Genomic DNA, 16,390 nt, shown 5'->3' with positions numbered 1-16,390 from the left:
AAAAAATTCACTATTTTTTTTCTTTTTTTTTTTCAACGTTTATTTTATTTTTGGGACAGAGAGAGACAGAGCATGAACGGGGGAGGGGCAGAGAGAGAGGGAGACACAGAATCGGAAACAGGCTCCAGGCTCTGAGCCATCAGCCCAGAGCCTGACGCGGGGCTCGAACTCACGGACCGCGAGATCGTGACCTGGCTGAAGTCGGACGCTTAACCGACTGCGCCACCCAGGCGCCCCTTTTAATTTTTTTTTCTTTTTTTTTTCAACGTTTATTTTATTTTTGGGACAGAGAGAGACAGAGCATGAACGGGGGAGGGGCAGAGAGAGAGGGAGACACAGAATCGGAAACAAAAATTCACTATTTTTATAACATAGTCCTCCTCCACATTAAAAATGGAAAAAGATTTATATAAACTTTGTTCTATTACATAAATCTATCTGGTGATGGAATTAAGTAAAAGAAAAAAAATATATAGCCCTTCTTTGTGATGTCAGGATGCAAATTACTTAATTCCAATTAGGTAATATTTATAGTCAGCAATTCCTAACTATTTTTCTAGTACTGCTTACCTATTGAAACCCAATGTATCCTCACAGTTTTACTATGGAAAAAATAATTTAGGTTTTTAAAAAAAATCTACACTCATTTTAGGTAAGCAAATGATTTAAAAATGTATTGTCTGTTCAGTTTATGCTGGTTCCTTATAAACATGTTTCGAGCTGACTACTATCAAGTTATTTCTATTCTATTGCTTAAAGGAAGTTGCTTGAAATATTCACCAATAGAATACCTCCTTTGTAGACTCTACTCAAAAAAGGCCTTCTCTCAATCCGTTACTTTGAGAAAGACAATGCAGGCTATAAAAATGTCATAATTAATAGGTTATGATTGCGGCTGAAATAGTTTTTTAATAGGATTGGCTGAGCTCCGGCTCCCTGGAAGGACTCTGCAATGGCATGTGCTTTTATACACAGCCCTCAAAGCTTCCCAATTATTAGCTATAAAAGGGATTTTAAAAATCTGAGTCCAAAAGGTGTCTGTAGTAGTCCCTTGAAAGAATTTAGATCAAACAAACAATCCTAATTTGGTCTTGTGTCACTACCTCAACAGCTGACTGTAAAGAGTGTATCCCACACATAGCTGTATATTGAGAGGCCTTTATTAAGACTCTGTATATCCTAAAACTTGAATATTGGCATCATTTTTGCCAGGCCTAAAGGCTAGAGTATCATTTCTTTAGGAGTAACCTGTTATAACAGATGAGTGAGGGCGTGGGGAAGATGACTATGCACTTGTGTTATTTATTGCCACTAGCTGCTTATCTAATCAGAGCACAGGCAGGGAGAGAGCAGTGCAGGTGTGTCCTCACAGAGCAGAGAAGGGGAGGCTTGTGGCACTGGCTGAGAGTGCCATTCCAGGAGGCTGCCCAGGAAAGCCACAGGATCCAAGGGAACATAGAAAGTAAAGGCCAATGGCGAGAAGGCATAGGAATGGCAACGAGGAGTGGGGGAGGATGAAAAGTACAAAATGACAGGATTTGGATTTTCTACTTTTGCCCAGGATTGGCGTCAGGGGCCTTTAGAACAAAAACAAAGTCTAACAGCACAGATTGGGGGTCTCGGAACCTGGGAAAGGCAGGGAGAGATGTAGGAAACCCTAATTCCAGATGCTGCATGCATATTTACTTATTGTCTATAGTTTTTTCACACCATCCCTTACTCTGGAAAAACAAGAGAATTATGTTCATGTGGTGTTCTGTGTAAACATAAGAGCCTTAACTAATTTTTGACCCATTTTTTTCTTTTCTTTTTAAAAAATGTTTATGTATTTTGAAAGAGAGAGTGAGAGTGAGCGAGCACGTGCAGGGGAGGAGTGGAGACAGGGGGAGAGAGAATCCCAAGCAGGCTCCTCACTGTCAGCACAGAGGGGCTCGATCCCACAAACCATGAGATTATGACCTGAGCAGAAATTAAGAATCAGTTGCTTAACTGACTGACCCACCCAGGTGCCCCTGACTTGCTTTTGATGTTTGATCCATTAGAGAAATGGTACGGATTCACATGCTTTTTATTTTATAGTTAGACCACAGTCCAAAGATTTCTGTGCTATAAAAGGTACACAGACATCATTTTAAATTTGTCTAGGGTTCAGGGGAAAAAGACCACTTTCAAAACATGCATATACCACCTTTTTACAATTAGGATCAAATGTCAGTTGCAGATGAATTTAAGTTTCCTTTATCTTGATAAACAGAACAATTAGTAAAGAAATAAAACGTAGATCTGATATATTAGAAACAGCCTATTCTGAAGTGACCAGTGATGTCAGGGAAGCTACAGTGTCCTGATTCTTTTTTTTTTTTTTTTTCCACACATACAGAGGCTATGAAGATAACTCAGAGTGAGAAAAGCCTTTTCTAAGACCCTTCCTGTAGCTTTCAGTGTGGGAGGCTGAGAAGACTTACATTCTAACAATAGAGGGTGTGTAAATTATGATTGACTGCCTAGCAGTACTTAAATATACTGGCTTAAAATAACCATTCGTTCTGAAGTTTATGATCATAATATTCTGCTCATGGCTTTTCCAGTTTGGCACTTTGGACTGGGTTTAGCTGGATGGTTTTTCTAGTCTCAGCTAGGTTCACCGCATCTGCCGTCACTTTTCAGGTCAACTGGGGACAGCTGGCCTAGAGGAGCCTCAGCTGAGATATTTCATCTGTTACATGTGGTCTTTGATCCCCCAGCAGGCTGGGGTAGGCTAGCTCCATAGTAGCAGCAAGGTTCCATGAAAGTAGAAGGAGACAAGGCCTGTTGACATCCAAGCTTGGAGCACACACAACATCACTGCTACCATACTTTTTTGGCGGCCCAGAGTCAAAGGTAGGAAAATAGATTCCATTTTTTAATGGGAAGTGTTGCAAAATATTGTGGCTATTTTTGCAATTTATCACAAAATCTCTGAGGAAGATTCTGTTTAGGAAAACATACCTAGTCATGTTAAATCAAATGCCCCCTCCTGAGAGCCTCATTGATATAGCTTTGAATCTTTCCTATAGTGACTAGCGCATGGTGCCTGCTCAAACAAGTACTAGGAACGATGACTTAAAAAATCTTTACTTTTGGGGTGCCTAGGTGGCTCAGTCAGTTAAGTGCCCAACTTCAGCTCAGGTCATGATCTCACCATTTGTGGGTTCGAGCCGTATCAGGCTCTATGCTGACAGCTCTGAGCCTGGAGCCTGCTTCAGATTCTGTATCTCCCTCTCTGCCCCTCCCCCACTCATATTCTGTCATTCTCTCTCTCAAAAATAAATAAACATGAATAAATTTTTTAAAAAATTTTACTTTTAGGGGCGCCTGGGTGGCTCAGTTGGTTAGGCATCCGACTTCCGCTCAGGTCATGATCTCACGGTCCATGGGTTCGAGCCCCGCGTCGGGCTCTGTGCTGACAGCTCAGAGCCTGGAGCCTGTTTCGGATTCTGTGTCTCCCTCTCTCTCTGACCCTCCCCCATTCATGCTCTGTCTCTCTCTGTCTCAAAAAAAATAAATAAATAAAACGTTAAAAAAATTTTACTTTTATTATAAAAATTAAAATCAAAATTTAAAAATTACAAAAAGGAAACAAACTAAATGAAAAATATATTACATCCCAATTGTTGAACTTTAGATATTTTTTTGTGTCCAACAAAGCACCAAGTATCAATTTTATCCTGAGAGCGTGCTGTCACAAAATTCTTGATGATATATTCAGGTGCTTATTAAATGGTTTGAAGATCTATGCAGGATTTTCTTCCTTCTAGATTGTATTTATTGATAATGATCATGATACATCTATTTATTGTTCAGGCACCATACTTTGCTTTAAAATGTTCATTTCAATCATCCTTACACCCCTGTGAGACAGATAGTTGTAACCCATTTTCCGATCAAGATCTCGAGGTTTAGAATGTTAAGTAACTTTGCCAAATTCACACAGCTTGTAAGTGCCAGGGCAAAGAACTGAATCCAGGATTGTAAAGCTGATAACCACTGCAATTCGGTTCTCCCAGCATTTACTCATTGATGCCAAAGTCTACTTAACTAAAACAAACAAACAAACAAACAAAAAACTGGTCAGGGAACATTAACAACATTAATAATTAACACTGATTGGGGCACTGGGTGGCTCAGTTGGTTAAGCATCCAACTTCGGCTCAGGTCATGATTTAACATTTTGAGCCCCACATGCAGGTCTATGCTAACAGCTCAGAGCTTGGAGCCTGCTTTGGTTTCTGTGTCTCCCTCTCTCTCTGCCCCTCTCTCGCTCATCCTGTCTCTCTCAAAAGCAAGTAAACACTAAAAAAAAAAAAAATGTTTTTTTAATTAACACTGATAAAGCAATTGCTAACACCATTCTAAGTATTTACAAGATATGCTTTATTTAGTTACACAATAACCCAAAAAGGAAGTAATATCCATGTTTTATAGATAAGCTCTCCTGAAGCCAAGAAAACTAAGAAACTTGTCCAAATGTCCAGGGGACTATCAAATTGGGATTCAAACTTATGTCTGGAGACATCAAAGTCTGTTCTGCGCCCTCTAAAGTTCCCGTGTTCGGTGCAGTGAGCAACAGTGGCCCACAGGATGATCCCATCCTCTGCCTTGACTTCATCTTGATCCAGGAGAAAAGTACTAACGAACAACATCTCTATTGTTTTTCCCTGGGACATCTTAAAAGCAATATGGATATTAAGCTATCAAAATCTGTCTTACCTCCCTCACCTTTCTTTAATTTCTGCCAATTTCTCTTCAGTTAATTTTCTATTCTGCCACCCCTGGCACAGTCTAACACAGAGCAACATTTGAACATTTGTGAACTCTATTTTCAATTTGTCGCAGTATTTAAAAGGTCAGGATTTGTAGCCACCCCCCCCTCCTTAAGAACCTTTGGCAACTTGCCATTTTCTTTTTTTTTTTTTATTTTTTTTTCAACGTTTTTATTTATTTTTGGGACAGACAGAGACAGAGCATGAACGGGGGAGGGGCAGAGAGAGAGGGAGACACAGAATCGGAAACAGGCTCCAGGCTCCGAGCCATCAGCCCAGAGCCTGACGCGGGGCTCGAACTCACAGACTGTGAGATCGTGACCTGGCTGAAGTCGGACGCTTAACCGACTGCGCCACCCAGGCGCCCCAACTTGCCATTTTCTAGAAAAAAAAATTAGTTCTATATTTCTTCACATGGAGACTGTATGACTTAGCTGGAGTGAATTTGGAGAGCTCTGAGTCTAAAAGCTAACAGAAGAATGACGAGGATAAAAACAAGGATGCTCTGGGTGCCTGGGTAACTAACTAGGTTAAGTGTTTGACTTCAGCTCAGGTCATGATCTCACAGTTTGTGAGTTTGCGCCCCACATCGGACTCTGTGGTTACAGCTCAGAGCCTGGAGCCTGCTTCAGGTTCTGTGTCTCCCTCTCACTCTGCCCCTCCTCTGCTCACGCTCTGACTCTCTCTCTCAAAAATAAATGAACGTTAAAAAAAATGTTCTAAAAATAAAATAAGGGATACTGCAAGGTTACTTTTCCTTTATAATTTTTCAGAAGAGCCTCTGAGCCTCTGAAAAATCAGTAGTCTGTGATACCGTGTAGACTGCTGATACATGAGGTATCTTCAGAAAAGTATACTTCAGCCTGCAATATTCAACAATCCCACTGTGGTATGTGTGGCGGACTGAAGTAATAATCCCAATTCTTCATTTCCAGGTATTAAACATTCACACCCCTGCCATAGCCTCATAGTCACTAGTAGACTGGACTTCTCTCCTTGATGTCAGATATGACTCCTGTGGCACAAGCAGATGCTTAAAATGGGTTCCTACAGTTGGGCATGCCCGCTACAGTTCCAGCCTTTTGCTTAAGATATTCAATGATCTAAGGAGGATGAAAGGTCTGTGGAGTCAATGTAGTCCCAACCCACAACTTGGAGCCAAATCCAGACTACACAAAATAGACTCCGGTGTGAAATTTCCTCCTGGACTTCAAGAGATGACATAGTGTAATAAATAAGAATCAGGGTTAGGATAGAGAAATAGATCCTTAGCAGTAGGCGTCTGTACTAGCTCAGTGACACAATTCCCCGATTCAAACCTGTAACCTAGTAGAATTAGAAACCACTGTAGATCATATACCTTGGCTTTATTTTAGAAGAGTCAAACTGAAAATGTTAATGGTATGACTATCAAAGGCTTACTGACTTTTCACAGCTGTGTTCCTTTGGTTCATGCTATTTATTCTTCCTGCAGGGCCTTCTTTGCCTAATGGAACCTTATTTATCCTATAGGAGTTAGTTTGGATGTTGTTTCCTCCATAAAATGCTCCCAAATCCACTCAATTCAAGTTAATTACTTCTGCTTCTGAGACTTCTTACTAGTCGTCTGTATTCCTATTATTGCAGTGCTACTCAAAAATGTGGCAATCTGCAAAGTCTTGGATATCAGTCTGTAAAGAGACATATAAAGAAACTGAAAGTAAGCTATGAGGAATTATTAGCAATTTGACAGAAATTTTATGTCAGATGCCCCTAATGTAAAAAAATTTTTTAAATGCTTATTTATTTTTGAGAGAGAAAGAGTGCAAGCAGGGGAGGGGTGGAAAGAGAGGGAGACACAGAATCCAAAGTAGGCTCCAGGCTAGGAGCTTTCAGCAGAGAGCCCGACATGAGGCTCGAACCCACAAACCATGAGATCATGACCTGAGCCAAAGTCAGATGCTTAACCAACTGAGCCACCCAGGTGCCCCTCCCCTTAATAATTTCTTAATTGGCCTTGTATTTGCCTTTTTTTTCTTTTAGTAATTCATTTTTATGGTGTTTTCTTAAAAGTATTGGTCCATGGGGCGCATAGGTGGCTCAGCTGGTTAAGCATTCGACTCTTGATTTCATGGGTTTGTGAGATGGATCCCTGTGTCGGGCTCAGCACTGACAGCAGAGCCTACTTGGGATTCTCTCCCTCTCTCTCTCTCTGCCCCTCTCTGGCTCATGCTTGCATGCTCTCTCTCTCTCTCTCTCTCAAAATAAATAAACATTTAAATAATATTGGCCCATGACAGATTCTACAGTGACAGCTATTTTGAGCAACACTGTGTTACAGCACTTCTTTCCTTCTATCCAGTGTGGTAGTTAACTTACATAGCTGTCTTACATATCAGTTTAGTTTGCCTGCCTGCCTTTTTTTATCTACCAAAGCTGCTATCACAGTGTTTTGTGGAATATAAAACTCAACAGGTGATATTGATAGAAATGGAATTTACTTTTTGTAATCTTACATTTAAATTGCCCTTTTAATATTCTCTATGAAAAACAAAGGGTAACTTTGTTTTGTTTAACTCCCAATTATTTTTATTGTAGGCCACTACCCCATGAAGGAAGAAACATTCTTTACCTTTACTTTGTGACTCATTCTATCAACACTTTCAGATATTACACTCAGAGAAACAAAAATCCACCTAACATATGCATGATCATTTTGCAATGAAACATGATATCACTTTATCTTCAGTCAAGGGAAGGGCAAATTCACTGTAGCTACACACTTACTAATGGAGTCAGCGCCAAGGCATGTGTGCTGAGCTTTCAGCCTCTTTTTTTGCAAGGCTCACTGCTTAGATAAGAAACTATGCAAACGACAACCTGAAACCTCTTTTACAGTTTTGCATGGTGGTCAGAATGTCACAATAATAAGCACAGCTGAATCACTTGTAATCTGAGGACGATCCAGTATTTCAGAGATTTAACATATTTGTATAGCAGTAGTCTTGCTGTCATTTGGCAGATGAGATCTCAGCGGTCCTCGCTGCCTGGCTTTTCATACAGCTCCCCCTTCAAGCCTGGCCCAAACTCAAGCAGTCCTGCATTCTTGCAGAATACCTAAGGACCAGACAAATTGGAAATCTTAAACTATGCTCTTCTCCTTTTTAAAATATGACCAGAATGAAAGTCACAATACCTGGAACAAACCAATTTTTATACCTATGTACTCAGTGTGATAGGAACAAAGAACCTTCCATAGCATGTTCCTCAAATATACTGCATGGGTTTCTTGTGGTTCTTTTTTCAATCACCTTTTGTTCTTTCCTAATATTTTTGTCAGAGGCAATGAGTAGTGATTATAGTGGTTGATGAGAAGGAAGAAAGAGAAAAGCAATTAAGTCATTTTTGGGTCACAGCATGAACTTGCATTAGAAAATTATAATCATGCATACTCTTATCTCCCCGATTCCCTATTATTTAAGTAGGAAGTTGAGTAGATTGGGCACTTAAGAAAAAACAGGTGAAATAACTCTAAATATGACTACAGCTCTTTTACAGGAAAGTCAAAGACTAGAGCTGGATAACTGAAAAGCATAACCTTTACATTTAATCCGCTAATAACAATGCTCAAGGCCAATTTTAATACATGATATTTACTCAAAGAGCAGAGGTGAACTTATCAGTTCACCTTAAATCTTGAAAATGTATGAGGTTTTGAAACCTTTTTTCAATTGGTTAGTTTTTTCTGTTTTCGTCTCCTTGAAAAAGTTGATTTCATAATTCACGATTTATATAATGTTCTCTGAATGTCACCACCCTGTAAAGAGCAAAATAATTTCCTACCATATATTAATGATCTAACGAGAGAGTTTTAAAAAAATCATAGTTTCATGGCAGTAGTTACCAAACAAAGACACAACCAGAAAACAGAACCCAAGGAATGACTCTTGTAGGGCATTTGTAACCAGGAAGAACTTAGTTTGTGTAACTTCATAGGCATAAAATTGTAACTAATTATAGCATTGTCCATTCATGAGCTTTTTCACATTCTAACACATAAGAGCTGCTTTCTCATTTATTTTCCATTTGCCAATAAGATAAATATAGAAGAATTCCTAATTACAAAGTTTACAAGACCAGGAACCGATACTAAGAATTACCACTAAAACTGCACATTCTCTACGTCAGAAATCTAGTGTACTGCTGACCTGTAAGGAGTTCACTAAGGGGTATAATCCCAGTTGTGCTTTTTATCATTTATTTTGTCATTTACTTTGCTCTATAATTCCTTTTAGCAGTGTAAATTCTGTGATACAAGATACCGTATCTTTTCTGTTCATGCTACACCCACAGAGTCTAGAGCAGTGCTTGACACATAAAATACTAATAATTTTGAAATAAATCATCTTATTTTAGGAGAGAGAACTTTTAAAGACAATAAAAAATCCATTATTTTTCACTTACCTGTAATTAAATACCAAGGAAAGTGATATATCACATCTAGAATTATTTGATCTATGGTAAAGGAGCAGTTTATTATGCATTTGAAGCTTCCTATTACACATTTAAATTAGTCAAACATAATGTATTCAAATATCTCACAAATATTAAAAAGGCAAATTAAGTAAAAACAAGTTGAAAAATAGCTAAGATTTAAAAAAAAAATTGTTTAATGTATAGGTTTCCTCATGGAATTCACAGAACTACCTAAACATTATACACTGTACTATTTTATTAAGATCACACATATTTATATATTCTTGGCTTGTGTGATTTTTAGGCACCATGGAACTCTGTCTACTTGGTAGGCTACTGCTAATATTTATCACAGTTAAAAAGGATCACAGTTCCCCTATTAATTTTTATAGATATGGAAACTGAGATCCAAAGTGGCCAACATCACAAAACCTAGAGTGGACCAAGATCTACTAACTCAGCTCAGAGTGATTTTATCAACATCACACTGATAAGCAGAAGTGAGAAAGCTGATATACTATATTTCTTTCTATACCCTATAACTCTTTACATTTACTGGGACTTACTGACCTTTTCTATTTTCTGAATACACTGTGGTAATAGGTTTGAAAAAAATTTATATTCAAATTAGCATGGGGCCAAACTGTATTCCTACTTATAATTCTCAGAAAAAAAGAACATAGGAAGGAGTCCTCTTTTGCCAATTTATCATTCTCTTTCTACTAAGTAGGGCCCTCACAGTAACCCTTGTTGTTCTCTGATGGTCCATGAAGTCAATGCCATGCTCACAATGCTGGTATAATCAATCCTATAGCTCAGGGAGAGCCTCATGAAATCACTGATCATTTTGGTGTTTCCCATTGCTTCTTAAAAGATCTTCTTGAATCAAGAATGGGAAATTTAAAACAATGACAACAACAACAACAACAACAACATTCTTAGCTCTCTGGTCTGCTGTGCCAGTGGCCCTCTGAGCACTTTGCTACTGGGGGATAGAAAGGTTTAGCCTACCATACTATAAGTAAGGCTTTCTGTCACCTCAGGGATTCAGCAGGGAGAATGGACTCTTCTACAGCCCATCCCATGAGTGCTTCTATACAGTTCCAGATGTCACTGAAATCCCAAAGCAGAGAGCCAAACACAGGGTTACTGTTGTTCAAAGACCATATTAAGCTACTAGGAGAAGTTGGAAGAATCCTAGAGGATACAGTCCAGAATATGATTGGCACTTGTAAAATTTCTTTGTTTGTAAAAGTCTCCAAGAAGTCCCTTTTTACAATACTTTTACTTTATTTAGGCTTTGTCTTTGTCCAAAGAAGGTCTATGACAAATTACACGAAAGGGCAAACATATAACACGGATAAAGTATAAATAAAATATAGAAAACCAGTAGGGTGGTAATTTTATTGGAATAGAAACCACTTCTTCCAAATAATTCCTTTAAACAAAAATGTTGAAATGTGTTTTAGGTTATTCCTTTTTTTATATAAGGGTAATTCATTCAGCATATATTTAGCAAACAAGGCAAGTATATAAGAGGACTCAAGGGCTAGAGGGCATGATGCAGGAGCATGGGTTCTGAAGACTATAGTTCAAGATCATACTTAGGTTCATCTGAAACTGCCAGAACCTATCCACACCTGTTTCTTTATCCTTAAAATCAGGCTAAGGTCTACTTCATAAGATTGCTTTAAACAACAAACAAAACTACACAAGTGTAAATAGAATAAGAATTCATTGCCCAAGCTTGAAATTTAGGAAAGAAGAAAATCATAATCTAGAAGAAGAAACGAATGAGTGTACTAAGAGTTACAGAGAACAAGCTTTGGGAATTCAGAAGAAAGATTTTGCATCTAGCCAGAACAAGAAGAAAGATTTTCTGGAGGATAGCATGTGGGGTGGGGGGAGAAGGGGAGTGTCTTAAAGGATGAGTAATATTTAGTATTGTAGATGAGAAAGCGAAGTCAAGGAGTAAGGTGATGGGACATGGTAACAGCCAGCAGAGATATAAATCCCCAATTCTACTTCATAGGATAGCACAAAGGAAGAAAATCAATAGAAAGCCTACTACAGTTCTATTCAAACCAATATTCAGGGCAAGTTAGAGAAAGTGACTTTTCATATCCAATTAATGTAATGAATCACACCATGGGTTAGAAGAGATAAAAGCCCAGCTGAGGACCACTTCACTTTCTTCTGTACTTGTTCTGAGGGACAGAGTAACTGCCTCTAAGGCAAAGCCCTGGCAGTACCTTGCCCTCCCATTACCCCCAGCTTTGCCAATGATTCTCGCAGCAAGAATGGCTTCAAGCCGAGAATCCAACTGTAGATTTGAACATCCAGGTTACCGTTTACTTACCTTTTCTACTTCAATCAAGGGCCACCTATGAGAAAAGTCTCATTCTAATTCCTAATGGAAATAATCTTTGTGGTTCAGTAGTCTTGCCAACTGCCATCGCGTGGTTTTACTATTTTTCTTTGGCTAATGACAGAAGCTTTTAAAACAAGTTTGGATGCTGAGAAAGGAGATTTTTAGTGACCTGTAATTGTTAAAGTGCATCTCATCTTTTTTTTAAAATAAAATTAAAGAAACAAAGAAGAGAGTCCTAGGAAAAATAGGTATGGTGTTAGGAAGGATCAAAAGACAAAGGTTAGAAAAGGAGGTGAAAACTAAGATGTAAAATTAAAAGCCCTGCAGCAATTCCAGGCAGCATAAGGGAAATTATTGGAGTTCTCTTTCTCTCTGGTATGTTTTTAAAGGGAAAAAAGTGATTCTCATGGGAGAGTAACATAGCAAAGAAAGAGGAAAACAGCTGGCTCTGGGCCATGATTTACCATTCACCACAAAATGAGACTCTGTTTCTGCTTCTCAAAGGCCATTGTTTTTTCCAAGCAGACACGGGCTCTACTTACACGAAGTCAATTATAATGAAGAGACATAGGACATAAGGAAGAGATCTAGCTAGACAAATAACTTAGAAGCAGGGCACAGACATAAGAAAGTCAAATTCTACTCTAAAATATTATTAAAACAAAAACTCTGTACAACCAAACTAGCTCTACATCCTAGCAACAGCTCGCCTGCTTCAAACAAAACAAAATATAGCAAAATCTAATTATAAAAATCCTTTGTCTTTGTGATGGTGGGACTGGTAATTAATCCAAATCTGGGCAAATGATGTGGACACCAAGTTCTTCTTTTATAAACCAAGAATCCTGTAATAGTATCATCTGCCTAAGTTTTTGTGGAATCAAGACAACCCTTTTTAATTCTTTTTATACAAAATGTTAATGGGAAAAAAAGGTAACATTTTTCATATGCCTGGGGAAAATTCCTTATGAAATCAACAGTATAAGGGTTTTAGAGAGAAAAAAATACCACGTATCTTAAAACAGATGTCAAGTTTAGTTTTATTTAAGTGGTTGTGTCTTTGTTTCAACTTCCAACCTGACTTTTTAAAAAGTCTGTTCAAACTATTACTTTATTTTGTACACCCAAGCCAAAAAGAAGGGAGACTTGAAAACTAGGTGGCAAAACAGGGTGAGAAGGCTCTGCTAGTAGATCAGAGATAATCTTGTAATGTTTCCTTCCAGAATGTTAGAGAACAATTTCTAAAGGCAATGCAAGTCTCTTTTTGAGATTATGGCTACAGCTATGAATTGTATTCCTAGGATCGCCAAACTCTGTACTGGGAAACTTTTGTCGAATCCACAGGATATCAAGTCTGTCAAGGGTCCTACAAAGGCACAGAGAGGGTAGGGCCGGTGGTCAAATTGGACATTTTGGGGTCTTTTAATAGTTTCCAATTTATGGGTTGAGGACTCTTCCCTGAGAACCAGCAGTGATGACAAGGTAGTGAAACAAGGATTTGTTACCATCATGGCATTGTAAGAGCTTTAAATTTATAGAATCTTTTTTGCTTTGGGGTGGAGGAAGGAGAAGAGGAGGATTAGAGAAAAGGATAAGGTTCTTGGTTGAAAAGGTTACACCACATATCAAAGGGCATTTTTTATCATAATCCACATTTTGAAACTAAGGAAATTGTTTCCAAATAATGTCTGGATGTTTTCCTTGTAAGGACGCTAATTCTTAACTTTGGACTTTCTCCCTCAGAATTACTTCCTCTTTGTCCCAAATAATTTTAAAATCACTTTTAAATGTTGACTCCCCCTCCCCGTTGTAAGTACATATCCTTTTCCAGAGCACAAGGTATGGAGTTCCCATATACCTCCCTATACCTACCCCCCCCCAAATCCTCCTGCTGTACCAATATCCCACACCAAAGTGGTACCTTTGTTACAAACCAACGAACCTACATTGACACATCATTATCCCCCAAAGTTCAGAGTTTATATTAGGGTTCACGCTTGGTGTTGTTCATTCTATGCATTTTTACAAATATTTAATGACATGTATCAACCATGGAGGTGGTGTACAGAATAGTCTCATTACCCTAAAAAGCATCCTCTGTGCTTCACCTATTCAGCCCTCCCTCCCAAAAGGATGCCGAATTTTAAAAAGGTCGTTTTTGTATCAATGTTTATAAGCACAGTCAAGACCCCACCTCAAATTTTAGACGTGAGTAGTTCTTACCCACTTGAAAAAATAAGCAGTGTTCATCAACAGAACGCTAACTAAGCAGCAAACAAAATGCTTTTCTAGTGGCAAGCAAGATTAACAAAAAATATTAGTGTCGTTTAAAAGTGAAGAATAAGACACCAAACAGGAAGAGAATAGAATGCAGTCACATTAATAATTTACATTATGTTTTCCTGTCCTTATATTCCTTTTTGAGGGCTGGTTCTAGTCCTAAGTGATGAACTGTTTTTCTACTTCAAGTTTTCATTTTGCAACATCTTCCTAACCTAATATTTTGCATTTGCCTACATTTTCAAAAATCCATTTCTGGGAATGAAACAGAATTAATGCTCAAGTCAGGAACTTTGTTTTTAGAAGATGAAATAATGCAATATTGACAACCACAGTGGGCAAGAGAAGCAAATTCAGTTCTTCCTCCCCCCCCCCCCCCTTTCTCTCACTCTGCAGAACTTCCTTCCCTATTTGATAAAGGGCAGCTAGCTTAAATTTACCGCAAAGTAAACAGGACCAATTCTCTGGAACCAGACCTTTCACAAAGAATGTTACACTGGAATGTGACATCAGCATTCCTTCTGAGTCACAGTTTGGTGCCCACCCTTTTCTCCCAGGAGACGTGAAGCTCCCATACCAGGGAGCAGCTCAGGTAGGGCTGTGGATCATGAAGTCCCAGGGGCGGCAGAAGGGGCGCGGTGGACAGCCTTGCGGAAACCTCTCCTTATGCTAAACCACTAGTGACAATCTCTCCTTAGGGGCTAGCTGCCAAAATGGAAGAACATTTTCTTTGAGAGATAAAGCACTAAGAGGGAGGCAGTGCTTTAGAAGTCAATAATGAACAAAAAAAGAAAAAAAAATCACTTGTCACGTTATCACTAGCCTCGAGTAGGAAGGAAATGCATGAAATCAGCACTCACTTTTGAGAGACACACTCCGCCAAGATGGGAGGGAAGGAGGTCTGAACTGTCAAAGTCATATCAGTGCTCCTAAACCACAAAGGCTTAATAAAGTTGAACTTCCTGAGACAGGAAGAAGTGTCATGATCTCGCCCGAACTTGCCCTGCCCTCATCCTTTTTTTTTTTAGGTAGGCACAGGCGCAGCTGAAACAGACTAAAGGAAAGTTTCAAACACCTTCAACCGTTGGGCTTGGTTAGACTGGAAGAAATGTCCCGCGCCCGGTCTAGCTCTCGCGCCGGACTCTCTGTCGCTCCCGGATTTCAGGAGTTAGGGGGGCTGCCAGGCACCCCCGCTGCCTGCGGGAGAGACCGGCACCTGGGCCAGCGCACAGGGGACCCGGAGCCAGCTCGCGCCGGGCAGCCCGTGCACCCCACCCGCTGCCCGCAGCCAGGGGGCGGCACCCTGCGCAGGTGAAGCGGCTGCTGCCCACCGTCCGCGCCCCCCTACCTTCTTCACTTTGGCCTCCAGATCCATGTTTGTGTGTCAAAGGAGGTCCTCCTCCTGTCCGGGATCTCACTCCCAGGATCGCCTGGCCTCTGGCTCCGCTGCGGGTACTGGGGGAGGATCTGCAGGGACTCCAGTTACCGGAGCCGCTCCACCGGCTCCGTCAAACTTCCGCTGCCCAGTCCTCCGCAGCCTTCCTGCTGCGGGACCTGGGAACAAAGAGGCCCAGGCAGCCAATGGCAGCCGGGCACTGCCGGGAGGCCGCCAATCACCGAGCGCCGCACGCACCTTCGCAGCCAAGCTGGTCGCAGGCAAGGTGAGGGGCGGGGCCGAGTTCGGGAAACTCAGACCTGGTCTCTGTGGGTGCACTGAGCTTCTGCAGATTCTCTCGCAAAGGAATTGGGGTCCACCCAGCCTCTAGCTGAAGATGAGGAAGACCCCTTTCCATTCTGGCAGCTTGTACCTGTGTTTGCCTGAGACCTTAGATATGTGTCCTGGGGAGTACTTATCTCACTGTTAGCTTCTTGGTTTATTTTTGGGAGCAAAGAGAAAGACAAGAGATAGTGGAGACTTTTAGGGATTTCTGTGATGGGCGTTGCACCCTAATTTCGCTACTGAGTTGTAGAGGTGACCATGTCTCAAATGCTTTTGTCCATAACCCCAAGCACTGGCAAAGAACTTCATCTCACAGCCCCGATCTATAAACAGAATTGTATATATGTTTTCCTAGCATTCAGTTGTTCAAAAACAGGGATGATGTGAATCACTTCAGAGACAGGTTGTGCCATTCCTTTGGAAGTAGAGGTTTGCCCTTTGTCCCTACTACCTGAAATGGTGTGAGGTGCTCATGTTCTCAGGCCTTGATGAAGTTTCATAGGCATGGCAAGCAGCACTAGAGAAGCAGAGCTATTTCTTGGCCTCATGCCAGAGTGATCACAATGAATACCATCGGATTGGTGGGTCTGGAAAGGAGCCTAGGGATTACTGAGTATAGCTTTCTAATTTTTCTGGGAACTGAGGACCACAGAGGCGTAAGGATCTGCCCAAGTTCTTAGTGTCTTGAAGGCAGAGCTAGTGCTCATGAGTCTAAGCAATGCCTCCAGCATGTTTGGCAGCATAAACACAGTATGCTAAGTA

General features: G+C 40.2%; 1 protein-coding gene across 1 annotated transcript in view; it reads right to left on the bottom strand.

Moving 5' to 3' along the window:
• Positions 1-15,449, bottom strand: part of TES (testin LIM domain protein) — a 47,298-nt gene extending 31,849 nt beyond the window's left edge. The window contains 1 exon segment of the mRNA XM_030308274.2: positions 15,257-15,449. Coding sequence (XP_030164134.1) covers positions 15,257-15,283 — 27 coding nt within the window. The 5' untranslated portion in view covers positions 15,284-15,449.
• Between the last annotated feature and the right edge of the window lie 941 nt (positions 15,450-16,390).

The sequence above is a fragment of the Lynx canadensis genome, chromosome A2, assembly GCF_007474595.2.
Source record: "Lynx canadensis isolate LIC74 chromosome A2, mLynCan4.pri.v2, whole genome shotgun sequence".
Taxonomy (NCBI): domain Eukaryota; kingdom Metazoa; phylum Chordata; class Mammalia; order Carnivora; family Felidae; genus Lynx; species Lynx canadensis.
This window is presented reverse-complemented; position numbering and strand designations above follow the sequence as displayed.